The sequence below is a fragment of the Pleuronectes platessa genome, chromosome 9, assembly GCF_947347685.1.
Source record: "Pleuronectes platessa chromosome 9, fPlePla1.1, whole genome shotgun sequence".
NCBI lineage: Eukaryota > Metazoa > Chordata > Actinopteri > Pleuronectiformes > Pleuronectidae > Pleuronectes > Pleuronectes platessa.
Window position 1 is genome coordinate 27,293,399 of NC_070634.1, and position 22,881 is coordinate 27,316,279.

The window sequence follows — 22,881 nt, forward strand, 5'->3', positions numbered from 1 at the left end:
GCTTCCTGCCTCCGTTTGCACTCGTCTGTCAAACCTCGATCCAACGTTCACAAGGAACTCTGTAAACTGCCTGTGAGTCTGAGCTGAGGGAACCGCTGCAGGGGGATCCTCGGACCGGAGCTGGTTCTGAACAAAGACTGACACAAAACAAACTGTTATGTGTTCACGCAGTTTGCTAATCGTACGCTGGGCGCCCCCTGCTGGCTGAGAGCACGCCACAGGGAGGAAGCGATGAGAAGACGAGCGTCTCTGTTGAACAGGAAGTTGATGAAGCAGCAGCAGGAAACTGGGAGTGAGGACGCTGTGATGGTTTGAGCCAAACCACCGAGCTCATTATCTCTTAAAGAAAGAGAAACACGAGGCTCCTCCTGTTTTTTGGTCGAAACGCAGGAACCGAAGCGTCTGGAATGGAAAGAGGTCGACCACATGTGACACACACCCCCCCCCCCCCCCCCCCCCAGGGTGAAAGTCAAAGTCTCTGTTTCACTGTGATTCTGTTTTTGTCCAAACAGCGAGAGGGTTCTAGAACCTGCGGCCGACCCTGAGTCACGTGATCTGTACATTCTGCTGCTACGTCTTCTTGGTGGTTGCTTTGTCTTGTGGCGCGGAGCAGGCGGACATGGCGGCGGTCGCAGTCTGGGGTTCGAACCTCTTGCGCTGTGGCTCAGATGCTGCAGTGGCGGGGAGGCTTGCCGCTCCCACCCACTGTGCAGACGTGGCGGCGTTCTCCCGACTCACAGACCCTGATGTGGGTCTGTCTGGGCGGACGGGGACGTCCTTGCGGGACGGCGGCGCCGGAGCTGCAAAGTCTTTTTGGGTCGAGGGTTTGTCCGATGTCTGCGAGACGCTCAGGGACGCTACTCGCTCAGTTCTCTGAGGAGCTGGTGACTGAGGGGCAGGAGGCGGTTTGGAGGGAAACGAGTCTGGTGATGGTTTCTGGTCCTTCGTGTCCGCGGCCGTGGTCAGTTTGACGGGACAGAGGACGCTCTTTGCTACGATCGCCAGCTGGGACGCCATCTTGTCCACGCCAGTCTCAGGGGGCGGAACCGGGGAGCTTGAACTGGAGCTGGAGGTGGAGGTGGATGACGGTGACACACTCACAGTTGCAGCCACAGCGGCGCAGAGTCTCCGGTTGTCCGCCTCCTTCTTCTCCTTCGGTATGCCGGGGGAGGAGCAGGAGGCGCGGGGGGTTTCAGTGGTTTGGTCTGTTGTACCGGTGGTTTCACTCGTGGTCGCTCTGCAGTCTGTGGCGCTCGTGGTCTCACTCGTGGTCGCTCTGCAGTCGGTGGTGCTCGTGGTCGCTCTGCAGTCGGCGGCGCCGGCAGTGGTGGGGGTCGATGGAGTTCTAGGGCTGTCCAGGGTTCTGTCTGCAGCTCTGGACTCTGATGGTCCAGTTCTCGCTCTCAGACTCCTGGAGTCGGGCGGAGTTGCGGGTCTGAGGAACATGTCTCTGCTGACGGAGATGAAGGCACTGCCTGGGGTGGAGAAGGGGAGGGGGCCCTGAACTGGTTTAGTGGTGGTACCCTGCTCTAGAACCTTCCTCTCTTGTCTCAGAGCGTCTTCTGAGGACACAACAGAGCCTCCCTGTCTCAGGCCAGACTTTGTCTCTGTGAGCGAGGGGAGGGGCTGCCTGGCCGCCGGCGAGGGCCCCGTGTGGGTGAAGGTGGCGTGGGGGGTGCAGGGGGAGAGGCAGAGGGATGGCAGAGTGCCTCCAGGGCCTGTTCTCACAGTGGTGGGCCTGAGGAGGGGAGGAGGGGTGAAGGTCGTCCCCCTGCGTCCTTCCTGGCTGTCCTCCGAGCCCTCGTCCGTCTCGTCCTCAGACGAGTCCACCTCGTGGATGGCGTCTTGCTTCTGCAGCGACTCCCTCCGCTCGGCCCGGTCCTGCCGGATGGCCGACAGCTTGTCCTTCAGTTTGCTCTTGCCGGGGGCGAGGCCCAGAGAGCCGGGGATCAGACCGCCGTCGCCCTCCTGACGTCCCAGCTTCCTGGATGAGGAGGACGAGTGCTTCTGGAGACAGCCCGTCTCCACGCCGCGGCCGGCCGAGGACAGAAGTCCCTCGCTGGCCGACTCCTACAGGTCAGAGAGGGAAACACACTCAGTCAAAATACAATCTGAGTGAAAACTGGCAAATCAGTGTCGACACCAAGTGAAAATAAAACAGCGTCGGACATCAGAGGATAGACTTCAGCTCGTTAGGACGATGGAGATTGAGTTTGTTTCTGTTTCCTGTTGGAGGACTTCAGAATAAAATAAAAAAACCTCTTTCTCAGGTTTAAATTTAATTGGCCACTGGCTAAGCTAAACTAAAATATACTAAACTAGACCCAACTAAACTAAGCTAAACTAAAACAACCCTTTATTAGTCCAAGAATGGAGATACTTAAAACACTATATTGATCATAACTTCATATCTTTAAACTGATATTGTGTTTTTGATGTTTTTAACTCTTAAATGTTTTATTCTTATAGAAGCATCCTCAGACTTCAGAGCTGTGTGACAGAACTCGTACCTGAAGACTCTGTAGACTCGGCTCCCTCTGCAGAATCTCCTTCTTGAACTCTGAGTGTGAGATGTCCAGACTGTGTTTACGACTCCCCCCAGCCGCCCCCCCCGCCGCCACGCCGGAGGGAGACGAGGGGGAGTTGGAGAGGGAGGAGGCCAGCTTCTCGGCCGACTGCACCCTCTTGAGGAGCGGGGAGCGCGGAGTCTCGGCGCTCTTGGGTCTGGATATCTGCCTCGCCAGCGGAGGGGAGGAGTGGAGCTTCACGGGGAACGACTGTCCCACGGCGGACTGTCCCAGAGCGTGGCTGGACAGCGGGGAGGGGGAGCGCTGCGGCGAGCTGCTCTGAGGCGTGGGCGAGGGCGTGCGAGCCAGAGGGGAGAGGGGGATGTTGCCGGCAGACTTGCGTCGGGGGGGAGCGGTACTGGCGCTGCAGCTTCGGGGCGAGGCCGTGAAGTGAGCTGGGCCGGATGTGGCCCGAGCTCGCCGGGGAGTTTGGGACGCTGGAGCTCGGGGAGCTGCTCTGGGACGAGTTTCCACCAACTGAGGGGGAGAGAGAGAGAGAGAGACGCTTCATTAAGTACAATCCTACTGCATTTACATTCATTCAATCAAGTAGTTTGTTGGTGTCTCCCAGGTGTGTCCCTAACCTGAGTGGGTGGAGTCTGGCGTGGACCTGTAGCCCTGCGTCGGGCTCCGTGGGGACAGGTTGTGTGTGGGGGAGCCGGGGCCGCTCTCCCCTGAGGACAGGGAGCGGTTCAGAGAGGACAGACTGCGGCTGGTGTGGAGGAGAGACGCCTGCTTGGTGATCTTCCTGAACAGAGACGTCCTCTTCTTACTGCGAGACACAGAGAGACGGATCAGTCCATGAGTCCACATGAGGACACGTCTAACAGACACAAGGAGAAGTGACTCAGGCGTGTCTCACCTCTCCTGTCCCTCCTTGGTCTTGGTCTTCTTGTTGCGTCTCGCCATCTTGGTCTTCTGGCTCGTCTTTCGGGCGGGACCCACTTTGATGGACGTGTTTTCGAACGGGGTGGCGCAGATGGACACTTTGGGTCCGCTCTGAAAACCACAGGAACCATCAGAGACCAGATCATCTTAACACTTATATCTACATTCATCAGCACAGAAGTAGTATTCATTTCATTTTATACTTTGGAAATTGTTGGAGTAGAAGACACACAAATAAAATCATACTATCTTAAAACATCGAAATTGTTGAATAGTATTTATATTTAGTGCTCTGATGTCTGTAATATTGTGTGATCTTAAAACAGAATTTATATGTTTTCTATTGTTGCTTCATTTCTAACTTGTGAAGGACCACGAATAAAGTTTATTATTATTATTATAAGTATCATTACCTTCAGGATGAGCTCCACCACCTCGGTGTGAACCAGACCATGAACCGCTTCTCCGTTCACGTGGGTGATGAGGTCGCCCTCCCTCAGCCCCGAGTCGTGGGCTGGACCCCTACCCTCCACGTGCTGAGGGCGAGAGAGAGAGAGAGAGGGAGAGAGAGAGAGAGAGAGAGAGAGAGAGAGAGAGAGGGAGGGAGGGAGGGCGGGAGAGAGAGAGCGAGCGAGAGTTATTGTCTTGTTGTTTGCTGCCATCTTCTGTCAACAACCTGAATCCCACCTCCGTCACACAGACTCTCTCACATTCACACGCGTGTAGTTAACATGTCTCCTCCTCATTCACAGGGAGACTCTCTCAGATGAAACAGACTCAGTGTCTCTACTTTCACATCGTCCTGGTTTTAGAATCAGCTGAGTGGTGTAGTGGGCGTGGCCTCACCCAGACCATGTGGTGCACGGTGTAGATGTCGGAGTCTCCCATGTAGACCCGGATCGCCCTCAGGGTGAAGCCGTACTTCTTCCCCGCTCGGTGGATCACGATGGCGGGTTTGACGTTGGTCACGGCCGGGGACAGATCCCGGATCGGCGAGGAGTCGCGTGACGACGGATTGGACGACAGCGAGTGGGGGGGACATGGGGCTGGCCAATGGGGAGGCTCCGTGGTGGTCTGAGAGAAACAGGAGATTCTGTTAAGCACACGTGTGATGTCATGATTAACTGTGACCCTTGTGTCTCTCAGCCGGACGCACTGACCTGCAGGGATCATGAGCGACAGCGTGGTGGCGGACGCCGACTTGATGACCTTGTTGAGCGGCCTGGAGCTCTGAGGCGCCGGGTGCTTGTCAGCGTCTCCGGACAGCAGGCGGTGGCGAGCCCGGCGAGCGGCCAGGTCGCTGATGGCCTTAGGAGTCGCTGGAGAGTCGCTGTCGGCTTTAGCTGCTCGGCCGTTAGCGCCGTTAGCTCGTTCACACACGTCGCCTGAGCTGCCGACTGCGGTGACAGGAAGGGGAGGAGTTAGGATGTTCAACTTAAACTCATACAAAGCATTTCTTATGTCATCCAATCAGAGTAGGAGAATCTGATCCACTAGTTTATTAATAGAGTTTGTCCTGTGATGTCATTGTGTCTCCAGTGTGTGTGTTGTACTGACGTGTGAGCGTGGCCCTGGTCAGCTGAGTGGAGGCGGAGCTCGGGGTGGTGGGGGACTCGTCCAGCCTCAGCTCTCTCTCCAGTGGGAGCTCTGGGATGGCGAGGGGCAGCTCGTCGCTCCGGGGGCCCCTCAGGGCACTGAGGCTGGGACTCCTCCTGCTCCCAGCTGCAGCTGAGACACAGAGAGGAGGTGGAGGAGGTGAAGCTCGGTGGAATGAGAACAGTGTTACATCATCAACATCACAGGAACAACTGCAAGACTAACGATCACTAGACAAAATGTTGTGTAGTGTGCACTTGGTTAAACCGGAGGATGGACAAACTTCCTCAAACCAAAACTCTGTGTTTTTACACTTTTCCTTCTAAAGGAGCCTCGAGAACTTTCTGCTGTTCTGTTTCCGAGCCCCACTGACGACACAGTGACCATCAGCTCCTCAGCTCCTCCTTCCTGTGGCTGTTACCTTGTCCTTCCTCCTCAGAGGAAATGGCGAAGCGCGGCATCTCGATGATGGCGGAGCAGCAGCGCCTCCGGACCGTCAGCGGAGGGCTGGAGTCGCTCTCCGTGTGCGACGACTCGGAAACAGACAAACGCTTCCGCAGGCTGAGGAGAAACGAAGGAGAGGAAAGATCAGACACAAGTTGAACTTCTGAATATAAAGATGACAACAACGGAAATCAAGACACTCATGTTCCAGGTTCCTTCAAGTACAAGTTAATACACGTTTACTTAAAAACATATAGAGCAGGTTATCCTTCATCTTGTACTTTGTCCTCTTCTATTTGCAGATAGTACGTTATTTTGTGCGTTTTCATAGTTTTAACACAATTAACACAGGAGTCAGATTCCTGGTTTGTGTCTAGATTATTAATACTTTCCGATAAACTCCTCTCGTCTGTGTGAAGGTGAAGAACTCACATCTCTGGAGATCCCACCAGCCACGAGCGATCTCTGGACTTCAGTCCACTCAGGCTGTCGATCCGATCTCCTCCTTCCTCACTGAGGCTGCGCTTGGTGGGAGGAGGCGTCCTCTTCTCCTCGTGCAGAGACAGACGCTCCATGCTGCTGTAGACCTGCACCACACAGAGGAGAAGATTCACTTAGACCTGAAGTCACAGCAGAGCCTGTCCACCTCGTCTGAGAGGATCACAGCTGATGTGTTACCAAGTGAATATGGAGTAATCCCATTTCTCTAATACAGAGATAGAAACGATATGTAAACCTGTAAACAAGTACATGTGTGGGCACCTTGCTGAAGCGAGGCGAGCAGGAGGAGAACTGTCGGATCTCCACGTGTTCTTCATCATTGGTGTCGTCTTCCTCCTCTGAGTCCAGGTGGTGGTACCGATCAGATCGAGCTGTCAGAGGCACAGAGGGCAGACACGTTAGATTCCTAGGTTTCCCTCGGGTGTGACAGTGTCTCTATCGTCAGGTAGAAGACGAGTGGGACGTACTGTCGAAGTAACTGGTGTCGTCCTCAGACTCCAGCTGAGGGATGAACTCGGCTTTCTGCCTCAGCAGGCTGTTCCAGTCCAGCTCCGTGAAGAACGAGTGCTGCTTCACCTCGAAGGCACTTCCTGTGGAGAGGGAGGAGGGGGAGGAGGGGGGAGGAGGGGGGAGGAGAACAGGGGGTGGGGGTGAAAGGTGGAGGAACAGAGGGAGAGGAGAGAGAGAAAGAGAGAGATGAGGAAACACTTCAGTAAGATCTGACTGCTGTTAGGAAACGTGTTCATGTGTTATAGTGAAATAACAACGTGTCAGCTTCAAAACACAGTTAATCATTTACTGAAAACCTGATAAAGTAAATACATACAAATATTTTATGAAAATAATTATTATGCGTACGAATAAGATTTATTATTCAGATATTAGATGATATCTTGGAAAAAAAAACTTTTAAGACCATATTTATGTTGAACTTTGACGAATCAGCTTCAACAGTTTGGAGAAAAAGGAAATTATAGATCTGTACTGTGTGTGTGTGTGTGTGTGTGTGAGTCTGTGTGTGTCTGTGTGTGTGTGAGTGTGGGTTACCTGTGCCCAGTCTCTCCAGTGGGTTTTGTCTCAGCAGCATGCAGATCAGATCCTGAGCCTCCTGAGGCAGAGCTTCCTCTTCCTCTGGCCAAATGATTTCATCTAAAACAAACACAACATCATGAAGACAACACAAACACACAAATACACAAACACACAAATATAAACAAGTGCTTCTATGAAGAAAATAATAAAGTGGAAAACTGGCGCTTAGACTTTTTGTCCACAGAAAGTCGGGAGTGAGACTGGTCTGGTTTTTAGTCCGTTTCCCATCATGCATCACACCAGCGATTGATTCTTAATTAATCCCCAGAGTTTGAGAATCACTGACAAATATCAGAGAGACAGAAAAACCCAGAACCCAGAGGAGACGTTGGGTTCTTCCTCGATGTGGACAGACGGAGTGAGACGCTCATAAAAGAGACATAAAGGGATCGATTCAGGTTTATGATCATGGATTTCTTCAAAGAGAATCCAAAGAGAGAGACAGAGGAGGATCAGGAGGGATCTGATTGGCTGTCGGTCAGCGTGTGTCTCTGCTGAAACGTCTCCATCTGCTCGTCTGTCTCAACAACACATTCACTGGAGAACAGGAACCAGAACACATCAAACTGAACTCAGTGTTGTGTTACTGTGTGTTGTGTTACTGTGTGTTGTGTTACTGTGTGTGTTGGCTGCAGATGATCCACTCACCACTGATGACCTGACCGAACAGCTCCTCCGGCGTGTCCCCGAAGAAGGGAGCGCAGCCGACCAGGAACTCGTAGAGGATGACGCCCATCGCCCACCAGTCCACCGGCTTCCCGTAGCCCTGACGCAGGATCACCTCCGGAGCGATGTACTCTGGAGTCCCGCACACCTGAGCAGAGGACACACACACAAGGGATCAGACAAAGGTGCAACGATTGAATTACTTGATGCCATAGAAAGAGGCTGAAGCGTGAGCCGCACCTGTTTGTCCAGGAACTCTCTGGTGTCCTTCTCGATGTGTCCTTCGTACAAGTTGGTGGTCAAACTCATCAAACCGATCTTTGAGAGGCCGAAGTCCGTCAGCTTGATGTGTCCCATGGACGTGATCAGAAGACTGAGGGGAGGACAGGAAAGAGTGGACATCTCAAAATGCCTCTGAAGTTTCAAATTAAGGAATATCAAATCTGAGTGAGATGACAGAGAAGAAGTGTGTGTGTGTGTGTGTGTCTGTGTGTGTTTGTCGTACTTGTCGGGCTTGAGGTCTCTGTGTACGATGCCGTAGTTGTGAAGATACTCGAGTGCGAGGACGGTTTCTGCGAAGTACATCCGAGCCATGTCCACCGGCAGCGCTCCGATGTTCTTCAGCAGCGTGGCACAGTCGCCCCCTACAGACGAGAGGCGGCACAGCAGCATCAGACAACTCATCCTCCCACAGGGACAGACAGAGTGTCACCGGGACAGAGACTCACCCTCCACGTACTCCATCACCATGCAGAGGTGGCGCCGGGTCTCGAAGGAGCAGAACATGGAGACGACAAACGGGTTCTCGGCGAAGGTCAGGATGTCCCTCTCCACGAAGGCCTGCTGGATCTGGTTCCTCAGGATCAGGTTCTGCTTGTTGATCTTCTTCATGGCGAATCGCTGCCGGGACTCTTTGTGACGCACCAGAAACACAGCACTACCAACGAAGAAGAAACCACCGGGGTTACACATTCCACTGGGGATAAAGTTTCCTAATGTGTAAATGTTATGGAGGAAAACCTTTTATGCGAGTGGTTGTCGTGTGTTGGAATGAGTTGTGTGTTTTTACCCATAAGCCCCGTTGCTGATGAGCTTGATGGTTTCAAAGTCTTCCTCTCGGGGGGGTTTGGTTTTAGGCTGAGTCGGTGCAGCTGGGACTGTGTTTCCTTGACCCTGAACAGGAAACAGCAAAGAGAGAAACTGATCCAGAGACAGATCATATTTTAAACAAACTGGTCCTTCAGGTGGACACTGGTCATGGACTCACGTCCACCGAGTCGTCCGTCTCGGGGGTCTCCGGGTTCCCGCTGTCATAGCTGCTCAGCTGGGCCATTTCTACAGAGAGACACACAACTGTCACCAGACCAGAGAGACCACCAGAACAACACCACAAAGCAACACAAAGCCTACACACAACTGAGCAACACTTTAATAAAGATGGTGTTACCCTCCAGGGGGTCCCGGGTGAGGCCCAGCTGGCTGATGATGTATCTGGGGATGTCCGTCTTGATGCCCTGACCTTCTTTAGCATGACCCTCAGCTGCTTCCAGCAGGTGGTAGAACTCCTCCGGGTCGAACTCCTGCAGGAGCAACACAAGGTTCACAGATGATACAACAACGTCCAGAAGATTCAATCATCTTAGTATTAAATGTGTTGGATCAACAGCTGTTAACGTGGAGGAGGGGGGGGGGTTGATCCCAGTTGTAGTTCGGTCCTGAAGGTTTTTCTCTCTCGTGTCTTAATCTGTTTTATTTGAGCTGAATGACTCAGACTAGAGCAACAAGCAGCAGTTTGCAGGTTGTGAAGCACAAAGACTGAAGTGAAACAACCACAAAGATGGAAAATAACCTTCAGCCTGATCAACAACAACAACACAACACAACACAACACAACAGCAGAGTGAGGTCGTGGCTGAACGATGTGTGAGGTCGCCGTGGTCGTTTCTGCCTTCGCACACAAGTCGTCTGACAAAGACTAAGTACCCCCCCCCCCCCCCCATAAACTCACACACATACAGTTTCCATGTCCACCCCCCCCCACCCCCCCACTATCTGTGTGCTTCCATTTGTAAAAACCCATCGTGTGGTGTCACAGCTTCAGATGCAGGTGATTAGTCAAAACTACCGATGTAAGTGCTCGGGCCTCCTCCTCCCCTCCTCCTCCTCGCCTCCTCCCCTCCTCTTCCCCCCCTCCTCCCTCTTCACCCTCCACTGCTCCTCCAATCATCCATCTGTCTTTTACACTCGTCTTCATCACTGCTCCATCTCTTCACTTTCTCCTGCCGCCGCTCGTTTCTGGACCAACACGAGGTCGTTTTCACCTGTTTCACCTCAACATCTTCAGCCAGACTGACTCTGCTGTGTGTGTGTGTCTGTGTGTGTCTGTGTGTGTGTGTGTTTCTGTCTGTGTGTGTGTGTCTGTGTGTGTATTAAGCTGATTATAAATTCTCAGAGGAAGTCCCCTAAATGAATTGCGGTGCTTGAATCACTTGAGGCCGCGGAGCAGGAAGCTGTAAATTGTTTATTAACCACGCGTGGAGTCGAGCTGCAGAACATGAAAAAGCGATTCCAGTTAATTCTGTTCATATTTCTCCAATGTGCTCATTTACACGTGTTGTGTAGACGTGTGATAACAATTCAAAACCTGATGAAGAGACACAACCAGGAGCAGGCTGGAGGTTTTCCATGTTAATCAGCTCCATGGTTTCTGTTTGTTTTATGTTCCTCTTGTACATATTTGTTTATGGAAACATATCTTGTCCCCCTGTGATCAGAGGGTTTTAAAGTGATAGTCATCATATCACATCACATCTTATTGTTTGTATTTAACTCAGATAAACACATTTATCTAAATAAGGCAAAGTCTGACATCACATGATTCAGTCGTGTGTAAAAATGTCCCTGAGACAGATTGTGATACCTCTCAGCTTTTTATATTGTATATTTCTATCCTATGACTTTTGCTCAATAAAGACTCGGATGTTAGCGTTGTCACATTCAGCCGCTCTGGATCATCTCAGGAACATGTCTGGACTTCAGTGCAGGTCTGAGATCAGCTGTACTGTGATCATTCAGAACTCTGCATGATTCTACAGCTGCAGCACTCGGTCGAGGTGGAGCTCATCGTTTTATAAACTGCTTGTAGTGTCATCTGTTGTATAAAAACACTATATTTAATAAATGTATAACATGTTCTGTGTATTGTAAATATTAATGATAAAAGTAGGGCAGTAAAAAGGTCATAAACTCCCTTGAAACAGAGCGGAGCAGATTTGTAAAGTGGCAGAAATGATAATAATTCAATAAAGTAACTGTCACTTAAGTTCTTCTTACTTTCCAACAATTAGTCCACGTGCTTTTGTTCTGATAAATATAGTTAAACCGTGTTTCTGCTTCATGCGTCTGTTTGAGCGACAGACCGGGTCAGTGACTGTCAACAGACACTCCTCACAGCTTCTTACCAGACACTCCAGCAGCCGCGCCGGCCGGGCGATGATGATCATCAGCTTCTTGACGAGTTGCGTGACGAACGTGACCTCCACGCCCTCCGAGCGCTCGTGAGCCTGCACACACACACACACAAACACACACACACACACAAGGAAGATTTCAGAAAACACAACAACTCTTATTTCTCTCTTCATTTCCAAACACAAGAATCTGTCGGGACAAAGGTTTTCAGTTCAGAGATAAAACACGAAGGAGGGTTTACGTCCCTCTGTCATGGAGATCCCTCATCTGAATGAATTATTAATGTTAATTATATTTTAAATTATACATCCTGAATCGGTGTTTGACCTTGACGCTGTGCAGTCAGAGCGTTTAAATCAGAGCGTCCTCGTCCTCGAGATCCAGCGTGAAATGTCTGTCACACTGGAACTGAGTGGAAATGCATCTGGAGGCAAAATCCCTGGAAAGAAATTGGGTGGAACTGAAGACTGTGTGTGTGTGTGTGTGTGTGTTAATGTGTGTGTGTGTGTGGGCGCAAGGTGAAAGCTGTAACAATTACAAACCACCCGCTGTAAAACATGTTTCATTCTCAGGAGGGTAATATGTATGTATGTTTGTGTGGGTGTGTGTATAATGTATGTATGTGTGTGTTTATGAAGGTAGTGTGTATGTGTGTGTGTATAACGTATGTGTGTGTGTTGCATGTGTCTAACAGAGTGCAGGCGGTGGTTCATAAACACAACGTGGCCGACCCGCTGCTGTTTGTCTGAACCTGACAGACGAGGCCTCGAGGCTCAGACCCTGAATTATTTATAAGAGTAATGAAACCCAAAGGGCGGGGGGGGGGGCGTCTCTGTACTGTAAGTGCACGCTAAACATGTGTGTGTATATGTACATGTGAGTGTGAAGGAGACCTGTGTGTGTGTGTGTGTGTGTGTGTGTGTGTGTGTGTGTGTGTGTGTGTGTGTGTGTGTGTGTAATGGACGGCTGAGGGACGGACTCCGACTGAGCAGCAGCTAATTAAGCGGGGGGGTGGGGGGGGGGGTAGACTCCCTGGTGAGATCACACAGTAAAGAACATTCATGTAACTCTGCTCTGACGGGTTTATGAATAAAACCTCACACACGGCAGCTGATTATCAAATCACAGATATGTGAGAGATTTCTGATCAGGATCATTTATAAAGTCTCAATCACATTTAATTATTTTATAATCTAAATTTAAATAAATTGTATTAGTAGAATATACCAAATTTAAATTTGTTAAATATTTTTATATATTTTTATTATAGAGATATTTTGGTAAATAAAAAAAAAAGATTTGATGATTATTATCTGTCAAACAGAAATAAAAAGATCAGAGTAAATAAAGTTCAACATGTTTTATCTGTTTCTCGTCTGAAAAACGTTTATTTGTGGTTTAGTAGTTTGTTAAAAAACATTAAAGTATTTTTGAAAAGTATTTTTTTTTTAATTATTTTCAATCTGATGCTGAAACAGTAAAGATTACGTTTATTTAAATGAGCTTCAAACCTCAGACGTGACCCAGCGTCGTGTTAACATGATGGAGGAATGTCACGTGTTCAACTGATATGACATCAATCACATCGTGAAATACATTTCAAATGTTTAGAAGAAGAATTGGGTTAGCCGCAGGAGGCGGGGGGGTGGGGGGGGGGGTCCAGCAGAAAGCCAATTAAAGCCAGATGTTTGCAGATGTAAACGAGCCGTGGGTCGGGGGGGGGGCGAGCGGCACACGGTGACGGATCACCGGCGCTGAGTGAGCACTCTGCAGAACCCTCTGACCTCAGGTGACCTCCAGGAGTCAGACCCCCCCCCCCCCCCCCCCGGGTTCCTGCTGAGGATACCCTGGATGGTAGGTTGCCATAGCGACCAGCAGGCAGGTCACTAAGGGCCCGTGACGGGGATGGATGAGAGCGAGGGAGAGAGAGAGGGAGGGAGGGAGGTGAAGAGCGAGAGACGCAGCAGGAGGGTGAAGGAGAGATAAAAGACGAGAGCAGGAGCAGCAGAGGACAGGAGGAGGAGGAGAGTCGGACTCCTGTGAGTTCGGTAATGGGGTCGTGACCCAAGGAGAAGAACGAGTGGAGGGATGAATGAAGGAGAAGAGAAGGAGAGAGGACGGAGGAAGAGGAAGAGGAGGAGGAAGAGGAAGATGGTTTCAAACAATGAGATTTAAAACAGGAGCTGATGGATTTTTTAATTAACACACAAACTTGAGAACTTATGGATTCTTTACAATTTGATTGATCTGTTTTACCAACATGAACCAAAGACATGACATCATGGATCGATACCACAAGGCATCGTGGGTATTCAGTGAACTGCCCATTTAAAACCAACCACAGCAGCAGATCAACTTTAACTCTCTGTCCAGATGTTGGAGGGTTTCACTCTGAATACAGATGTGGATCCAGGTAACTCACAGGAAGCAGCACGTCGCTCCTTCATGTCCCAACATGGAAAACTAATTATAAACATTTAGACTCAAGTTGAATATTTACAGAATCTAAATTAACAGAAGCTTCATATCAGCTTATATATATTAAGAGTAAATTATAAAAAGTTTATCATCTAAATGTCTCTGAGAAACATCTGGACAAAGGACTGCAGGTGAAAATCAACCAGCAGGTTAACACTGGAGACAGACACGTGCATTAATGTGCATTGTCCTTATAAATATATTAATCAAATGAATTACTGTCGAATAATTAATATTTCCTTATGAAACATGGAGGCCACACCACCAGGATGAAAAGAACTGATGATCTCATCTAAATTATTAATAATCTACAGACAGAAACAGCCTCAACTGAACCTGATCAGAAGAAGATTGAATCATTAATTCATCTGTCGATGAACCTGGAACGGTTTCGATTATAATCAGATTTTAACGATGATACAACTTTAAAAAAACATAGTTACAAATGGATGAACACATAAAAAACAAAAGTAAAAAACAAAGTACAAATAAAAACAATATGATATAAAACAATGAATAAAAGAACAAAACAATATTCGTGACAGAAATTGAAGCATGAACTCTGATTCCTCACAAACTGAACTGAGGTTGAGTTTCAACACAAGTTTCAAGCTTTTATTTAAAGAAGCTGTCGACTCACTTCAGTAAAACAACAATAACAATGAGGAGTTAAGAACAAAGTTATTTCTGTGAAACAGGAAGTGAAACTCCTGAGTCTGAACAAACTGAGTTTAAAACAACTTGACCCTGAGTCGAGTGAAACTGACTCATCGTCTTCGTCTGTGTCAACAAATACGAAATGGACTCAACTGCAAACTCTGCATCCTGCTCCTCCTCCTCCCAGCTGTGAGCGATCACCATCAACTTGCTCCTCCTCAGCACCTCCTCCTCCTCCAGCCTCCTCTGCCATGACACGCGTGACATGTCTCCTCCTAAGATCCGAACCCGGGACGCAAACAGCAAACGATGTCCATAGACGCCGCAGGTGTGGAGGACGCTCTCACGCCTCCGTCCAGCTGCTCACGGCCTCCTCCTCTCGTCTGGACGCCTCCTCCTCCTCCTCCTCCTCCTCTCCTCTGGACGCCTCCTCCTCCTCCTCCTCCTCCTCCTCTCGTCTGGACGCCTCCAGCTGCTGGAAGGCTAGAGCCGCATAATCGGTGATGTCATCGTCCAGCCGGCGTTGCAGCTCCGGTGTGTGAACGTCTCCAGATGAGCTCGAGTCGAGTTCCTCACATACGAAAGGGCTTCACGCAGGTCCACACACCTCCCCTTCTACGAGAGACCCCCCCCCCCCCCCCCTCCGGCCAATCAGAAGCAGAGGAATCCCCTCGAACTCCCGCCCCTCCCAAAACGCTCCAACCGCCCCTCCCGCTCGTCTGGGAGAGTCATCCGTCAGCCCCTGGTGACTGCTGGAGTGTGAAATTAAAATCCAGGACGTGTGTGTGTGTGTGTGTGTGTGTGTGTGTGTGTGTGTGTTGTGTGTGTGTGTGTGTGTGTGATTGAGAGATAGTTTGTGTGTGTGTCCCAATAGAACAGAAGGTCAATAAGAGGCCTCTGGGAGCCATCATATCCCCCCCCGCCGCCCCAGGCACCACAAAACTGAGCTAATAGAGATGTCACCACACACACACACACACATGTAAATATACTTAAATTGACACGCTCAGAAATCCGAATTACATTCCCATCATGCCGAGCTGGGATTAGCGGATCCGGGAATCGAACAGGTAGCAGCAGCTGCGTGTGAGACGGGTTTACACGCTTCCTCGTCTTCGTGCCTTCGGATGACATCACGCGCTGAGCGAAGGACGAGGAGGCGGAGTCAAGAGTTACTCCACCGCGAGCAGAGAGGGACTCGTCAAGATGTCTTCAGACGTCCTGACTCTTCCAGGATTTAAATGCTTTTATAAAATCTATTAAAAATTCCATGTGGTTTGCTCGTGACAGGATTAAAATGTAATTAGTTTAGTTGATGAGTTTGTTAGTTTAATATGAGCTGCTCCATATCAATCTAAATAACTATGAATTAATAAAGAAACCTATTATTTCTATGCGTAGTTTGTTTGCTCGCCACATTTTACATGTTTAAGTTCAGCTGCTTTGTTTATTGAGGTTTTTTACTGATTATGTGAAAGTTTAACACTCAACATCATCTCCATTGAGTTATAGAGATTAATACTTAACTGGAATTATGACTTAAAAATCAGGGAGAGATTTTAGACGCATGACGAAGTGATGACAACACTTTAATGATGAGTGAAAATGTGAAAAGAGACAGAAAATATCTGAAGTGCTCGGGAACATTTCGTGGATTTTAATAAAAGTTAAAAATATATTTATATTAGAAATCCTTTAATTTGTCATCTTTATAAAACAAGAACTCTTCTTTCATCTTTATATATTATATACAAAATTGTAATCTTATTTGATTCTTCTCTCTTTTTTATTTGTAATACTCTTGATATGAAGAACTTTAAATGCCTCTTGTGTTGTAATGTGGATAAAGGTTCAAATATTTCATATGGAAAGAGCGAGATATTATTTCTTCTTAAATAGAGGAAATCATCCATATGCATATTTGTACCTGATCCAGGTGAATCATCTTTAATACTTCCTCTGAGGTGCTTCAGATCCCAGAGCAGCTGCTGTGTGAGGACAGTGAATGAACTCGATTGAACTCACGTCTTGCAGCAGCTTCTCCAGGTTCTCCTGGAGCTCGTAGAAGTAGCGGGAGGTGATGAGGCCCTCTCTGCTCTTCTCCAGGCAGTCTCTGGACAGCTCCAGCAGCTGATGGTGGATGAAGCTCAGGACCCCGTCGGCCAGCACCTTGTCCGGGGCCGAGGAGCAGAGCTGCTCCGCCAGACGCTCCTCCATCTGAGCCGTGGCCCTGAGGGGAGGGGGGCGGAGGGTGGGGGCGGGCGGGGGGGAGAGTGAGTCACAAGGTTCACTCACATGGAGACGTGAGCAGGACAATGATATATGTGAAGAGACAGGAATGATATCATCAAGTCTTCAAGAGCTGAATCATGGTTTTGATATCAACAGTTATGAGATCTACACATGATTATATTACATTTCTTTCCACCTGTGTATTCTCTTGTGTGTTAGTTGTGTTAACAGGAAGTGTGCGTCAGTACGAACCTTGGGGACCGCTCCTTGTACACATGGTTCATCATCACGATCTCATGGTCGAAGGAAATGGGCGAGCGGCCGGGACTGAAACAAACAAAACAGATCAGGTGAGACAGAAGAAGGAATCGACTCTGGAACAACAATATGAACAAGAACAAATCAGCAGATGGTGTAAATATATGAATAGAAGTATGAAATCTATAGATCATGACTCAGAAGCAGTTTACTTCTTTTCAAGGGGTAAGAAAGTATTAAGATTTAAGCTTCAACCAAGGAGAATGTGAGAGTCCTGCAGGTCGAGTTAGAAGGGTAAAATACAAGTTGTGAATTAATGTTATAAAAATCCATTTATATGAATCCATGGCTACAGGTAAGACATTAAATTAACACGTGCAGGCAGCTGCTGAGAACTGAAGTTGAAGCATCTAAATCATCTTCTATGAAGTCAGCTGACCTTCACTCTAACCTGAACCACAGCTACGACATCAAAGTGCTTCATTAAAGACAAAGAGCAGGAAGTGAACGAGTTCTCAATGGAAACACCTCAGGTCTGATACCGAGCTTTACAGGTGCAGCTTCAAAATGGATCCAAGCAGAACTCGGTCGGTTCTATTGTTTGTCGTCAATTACAAAAAAATACTGAACAAATATCAATAGAACTTTGTGGAGGGATCCAGAGAGAACTCATTTAAATGCTGGAGTTATTCTGGATCAGGCGGCAGATCCAAGAATTTTGTGAGAGTGTCCAGAGACTTGTCAGATCTATCATGATGTGTATGAGTGAGTGTGATTTAATATTTGATATTTGATCCAGAAACGAGCCTCTGTGATGTTCTAGATGTTCAGTTCTTCTGTAGAGGAGAGGAGTCTGTGTCTGAGCTGCAGAAACACAACTGACCAGGGGTCAGGTAACCAGAGCACAGACACACACAAACACACACACACACACACACACACACTATAGCAGGTCCTCGGGGTCTTCATCATATGTGTGTCTGCAGTGTTGTAAACTGAAGACCATGACAACCTCTGGACCAGCATGGCTGCACACCAGAGTAGTGCAAAGGTAGAGCCTCTGGAGGGTGGGTGTGTGTCTGTGTGTGCGTGTGTGTGTGTCTGTGCTCTCCAGGGTTTTTATCAGGACCTGACAGACTGACAGAGACGTCTTCTTCATTCCACACCAGCTCCAGCAGAATATAAACCTCTTCTCTCTCCCTCTCTCTCTCTCTCTCTCTCTCTACCTCCCTCTCTCTCCCTCTCTCTCCTCCTGGGACTCGTCTCTGTTCTTATTCTATCATGAACCACCTTCACCCCCCCCCCCCCCCCCCCCCCCCCCCACACGAGACAGCAGCTATGTCCTTGACCTTTCCACGTCTCACTTTCAGGAGGAATAGGCAGCGGCGACAGGTGACAGGCAGTGTGTGTATTTGTGTGATTGTGTGTTTGTGCACACAAGCCAAAGGAGATTTTCCCATTAGACTTCAGGCTTTGTTATTCTGCTGTATTATTCATTCCATTCACTTATGACTGTAAACATTTCCCTCTGAATATTACAGCGCGTCCGTATTTCTCCTAATCCATCACCATATATAAACCGTCACACACAGAAGCCTCGCACACGTTGTGTTATTCTCAGAGGACGACAACGAGGATTTCATCTTCTGATCCAGGAGCTGAGTAAAGATCCAGAACACGTCCAGGTCTCGTTCAGGACGTAGAGGAACAGGTTCCTGTGAACCAGCTGATCCTGAACCAGCTGATCCTGAACCAGCTGATCCTGAACAGCTCAAACATGAGCCGTGAGGGTTACAACTTTGAAAATATGAAATCAGTCCCCATGTGAATTAATATTATTTTAATCCTAAAATAATATTTTACATAATTTGATCTTGTTTTCATATTTTAAAGAAAGGGAACTTCTCTTACTTTTGATTTGATCTGATTTTGTCATTTATTTAGAAAATAAATGAAGAAAGGAAACTGAACTGTGAACAGACAGAATTTATATGACTGTCAATCAGACTCCAGATGAAGAACCAGTGTAAAAAATACTGTAAATAAAACATCAATATGTTGCATTTATTTTAGCTTCTTCTCAGAGAACAGATTATTAATTCTATGAATCAAAGACTTGATTGTTTGCAACTCCTATAAAAATATTTGCAATAGTTTTGAATTAAATTAATTTAAATTAATAAATACTGTAAATCTAGCACAAAATATAAAACATAATAGAACAGGTCAAAACAAAAATCCTAAAGAGATTTTAAGATAAAGGATTTTCTGGCTCCTTGTGTCCTTGTTCGTATGAGTCATCGAGGTGCATGCGCACACACGTGCACACACACACACACGCACAGACACACACACGTGACCGGTGCGATGAGGTAATGCTGTAAAGTCATCCATCGGCTGCTCAAAGTCCAATTACCAGCTTAATGGGAAAGAGAGAAGTGAGCTGAGCGTCATGGAGGCTGTTTATCATTCACCAACGCACACAGTGACGGGTGACCACAGACTAACTGACACACACACACACACACACACACAGACACACACTCGTATGAATGTCAATCACCTGCAGCTCTGACATGTTCAGCTTTAAAAGCCTCTTTTCATGTCGGAGTTTCTTAAAGGAGAGAGATCCATCAGCCGCTGCCACCGGCTCTGTGAGTAAAGGTTAGACTGACACAGAGCGATTCTCTGCCACAGGCCGTTATGTACTTTCTTTAATTTTCACAGAATCTCTTCTTCTTTGCGTGTGATTCATCTCTCATGGCTCCGAGCAGCCGCAGCTTTATTAAAGTGAAGCTGGTGTTCGGTGTGGGCTGCAGCCGAGGTCGGGCTCAAACCCCCCCGATGAGTAACACACAGAAGCAGACAAAGGCTAATTAGAACACGGCTATACTTCTGCTATAATGGGAAATAAAAATGGGGCTCGTGGCAAATCCTACCAAAAATCACCTCCGTCATTATTCTGAGAAACGACCTCGGAGATGAGCAGGAAGTTGAGGCAGATTCTTCTGAGTGAGTTTGGAGCCGCGAGGAAAAAGTGAGAAGTGTGAGAACGACCGGAAATATTTATGAAATGCAAAAGAAAATGGTGTTTGAGCCACAGGGAGTTTTATTAAAATGGAAAATTAAAACATCGGTGGAGCGCAGGTTCCTGTCTCTTCAGCTAAGTGATGAGGTCACATGGGTCTGAGCAGGCGAGGCAGCTGATTGGTGGAGACGGTAACTGAAGTAAATCAGACGAGACAGTCAATCAGGTGGTGACGCTGAGGCACGGGGGGGGGGGGGGGGGTGCATGTGTGTGGTGTGTGTGTGTGTGTGTGTGTGAGTGCTTGTGTGTGTGAAAAAAACAACATTGACGCTTCACAACTGAGGTGGGCGACTCCAGAAATGAGAGATGTAATTGACCGTGACAGAGAGCCAGAGGAACGGGGGGGGGGACGTGTGTGTGTGTGTGTGTGTGCGTGTTTTGTGTGTGTGGTGTGTGGTGTGTGTGTGTGTGGTGTGTGTGTGTGTGGGTGTCTGTGTGTGTCTGTCTGTCAGTCATAGGAGACTCTGGGGACACATTTCAGACTAAACCAGTTAATTAGGGACAACTTGAATGTTCATTGAGGAATAGTCTGACTTCCAGGTCAGAGGTTAAGATCAGAGTTTAGTCTTCAGTGTCTCTGTGAAACGTATGATCATATTTGTACGATATTATTATTATTATGTTCCATAATGTACGATTATTTGATCATTTTGAGACATTATGTATTATCAGCTGTAATCTGGACAATAACAATAAAAGCAAGCACATGTGAGGACTCATTACACAATCTTATTTTAACGTTTAAAGTATCAGCTGCTTTGCCAAATTATGAAAGAAAATGTCAAAATCCTGGATGATTTTTAAAAGTGACATGAAATTGTTGCTCCTGATCCTGTTGCAGATCGAAGAGCTGATGAAAGCGTTTGTTTCGTTTGGTCACATGTCCCGTGTGCTGACGAGGACAGAGTCATTCCACACGTCACACACATGTGAGATATGTGCTTCTGCAGACATGAAGTCAATGAGGTGTCTGCAGACTCCATCCATCAGCGTCTCCACAGAGTGTGAAACGTGTATGATGGATGGACGGAAGGGAAACGGTGAAACAACTGAACACAACCAGCAGATCGAGACTCACACGAGGACAGAATGGAAATCAGAGACGCACAAAGAGGCTGTTAAACGACACAAAGAGGAAGACTCATCAGTCACAGGAGATTCGTCAAATTAGCATATAATTGTCATTTGCGCCTCATTTTCATTTGTTCACTCTCGCTCGCTCACACACACACATGCTCCTCCTCCTCCTCCTCCACTCCTGATCATCTCATCCCTCACTTCCCTTCGGTCTCACAGTGTGAATCTGGTGTTTATCTGCAGCCTGTAGGTTCCTCCTCGCTGCTGAGGTCAGCCTCTGCACTGAGGCCTCAGCTGGCGCTTCTCAAAGTCACCTCCATGAGACTCATCTGAGTCGTGACATCACTTTGCTTTAAGAAGCTGGAAGAACATCTCTGATAGAAGCTGGAAAACTACCAGATCAAATGAAACTGGATCAAACACATGAAGCTTCAGACTCAACTTCTCAAAGTCCAGTTTAATGAATCTCTCTGTTCCTGTTTCAACTATTTCTATATGAAGAATAAAATCACTATTCCACTTGCTATGCTTTCTTTCTAGTTCTGTATGATCTTCCAGAGATGAAGACACCGGGTGATAGGTGGATCATGTGAGAGTGAACTGCTCCACACACACACAATATCAACAAGCACAGTGGTGAAGCTAATCAAATACACAACATGAGTCTCTTTCATGTTGGAGCTGAGAAAATTCAATATCTGTCCACGAGGAACCAGAACAGAGGTGAAGAAAAGCAAACTGCTGCTGAGACACAAGATGGAGGTGAAACTATAGATCATCTGAAGCAGGAGCCGAGGGAGTGAGAGGATCTGGATCTAAGTGAACTGTTCAGAGTCCAAACCACAATCCATCGGTTGCCTCCTGAACAGAACCTCCTCAGCAGGTCACAGTCTGTGTTCAGCTTCTCACCACAGCTACACAGGAAACCTCCAGTTCACAGACTACCTGCAGTGCTTTACTAGAATCAGTGGAGGAGAGTTTAACATCAAGTTCAACAAACTTCCTCCTGGACTTGAGCAGTGTGAGGTTCAGAAGGTTCCTGTGGGTGTTTGCAAAGTCAGAGGATCGTGTTGAAAGCTCCCGAGCTCCTACCTGAGGCTCCGGGACCGCGGCCTCATGGGGGAGTGGCGTCCGTCCTCGTCCGTGATGCTCTCGGAGCTGAAGTGTTTGGTGAGGAAGTGCAGCTCGTCCGGCGTGGGCTGGAAGGGCAGCTGGTGCAGCTTCTCCTGAGATGAACAGGAGGACTGTGAGAGGAGGAGCACAGAGGGAGCACAGATTACAACCAGCACTGGAGCTACAGCGGGGTGGGGGGGGGACGAGGGAGGACCAGGTTAGTCTTCAGAGCGACTGGCTGGTGGTTAGAGGAAGAGAAGACATGTGGAGCGGGTTGACCATTCGGGGGGGGCCAGTGGTTTGTGAGCTGAAGTCTGTCTGGCGCCATCTTGGTCTTTTGAAACCAGAAGGGTTCCTATTTGGAGGAACTGGGGTGGAGCCTGACTGAGAGCTGGAGACACGCCCACCTACACCTGCCACCTGCACCCATTGGATGTCACCAGCTGTCAATCACACTGTGGTATCCACCCCCCCCCCCAACACATCTGGTGCTTTATGGTCTGTTTGACTCTAAATGATCATAATTCACTAAATGATGGTTGGTGGTTTTATCAAATGTTGCTGGGACTCAAACCTGTGACTGAAACACAGACCTGTCTCATGTCTATGTCCTGACAGGGAAGCTCCGCCCTCTGTTAGCTCTGTTAGCTCAGTAAGCTAACGGTCTGAGTCCGAGCTAAGAGCTAACTCAGCTCTGAAACATGCTGGGTCTTATTCTGCAGGGGGCTGCTACAGAGGAACTGCTGCATGGGG

General features: G+C 48.2%; 1 protein-coding gene across 1 annotated transcript in view; it reads right to left on the reverse strand.

Moving 5' to 3' along the window:
- Positions 1 to 515: 515 nt before the first annotated feature.
- Positions 516 to 22,881, reverse strand: part of mast2 (microtubule associated serine/threonine kinase 2) — a 116,264-nt gene continuing 93,898 nt past the window's right edge. The window contains 24 exon segments of the mRNA XM_053429822.1: positions 516 to 1,205; positions 1,308 to 2,070; positions 2,511 to 2,915; positions 2,917 to 3,044; positions 3,152 to 3,339; positions 3,430 to 3,566; positions 3,869 to 3,991; positions 4,302 to 4,490; positions 4,492 to 4,529; positions 4,616 to 4,852; positions 5,013 to 5,183; positions 5,473 to 5,612; positions 5,928 to 6,082; positions 6,258 to 6,367; positions 6,464 to 6,586; positions 7,044 to 7,145; positions 7,737 to 7,902; positions 7,995 to 8,127; positions 8,260 to 8,398; positions 8,483 to 8,691; positions 8,824 to 8,927; positions 9,022 to 9,089; positions 9,202 to 9,334; positions 11,216 to 11,317. Coding sequence (XP_053285797.1) covers positions 571 to 1,205; positions 1,308 to 2,070; positions 2,511 to 2,915; positions 2,917 to 3,044; positions 3,152 to 3,339; positions 3,430 to 3,566; positions 3,869 to 3,991; positions 4,302 to 4,490; positions 4,492 to 4,529; positions 4,616 to 4,852; positions 5,013 to 5,183; positions 5,473 to 5,612; positions 5,928 to 6,082; positions 6,258 to 6,367; positions 6,464 to 6,586; positions 7,044 to 7,145; positions 7,737 to 7,902; positions 7,995 to 8,127; positions 8,260 to 8,398; positions 8,483 to 8,691; positions 8,824 to 8,927; positions 9,022 to 9,089; positions 9,202 to 9,334; positions 11,216 to 11,317 — 4,698 coding nt within the window. The 3' untranslated portion in view covers positions 516 to 570.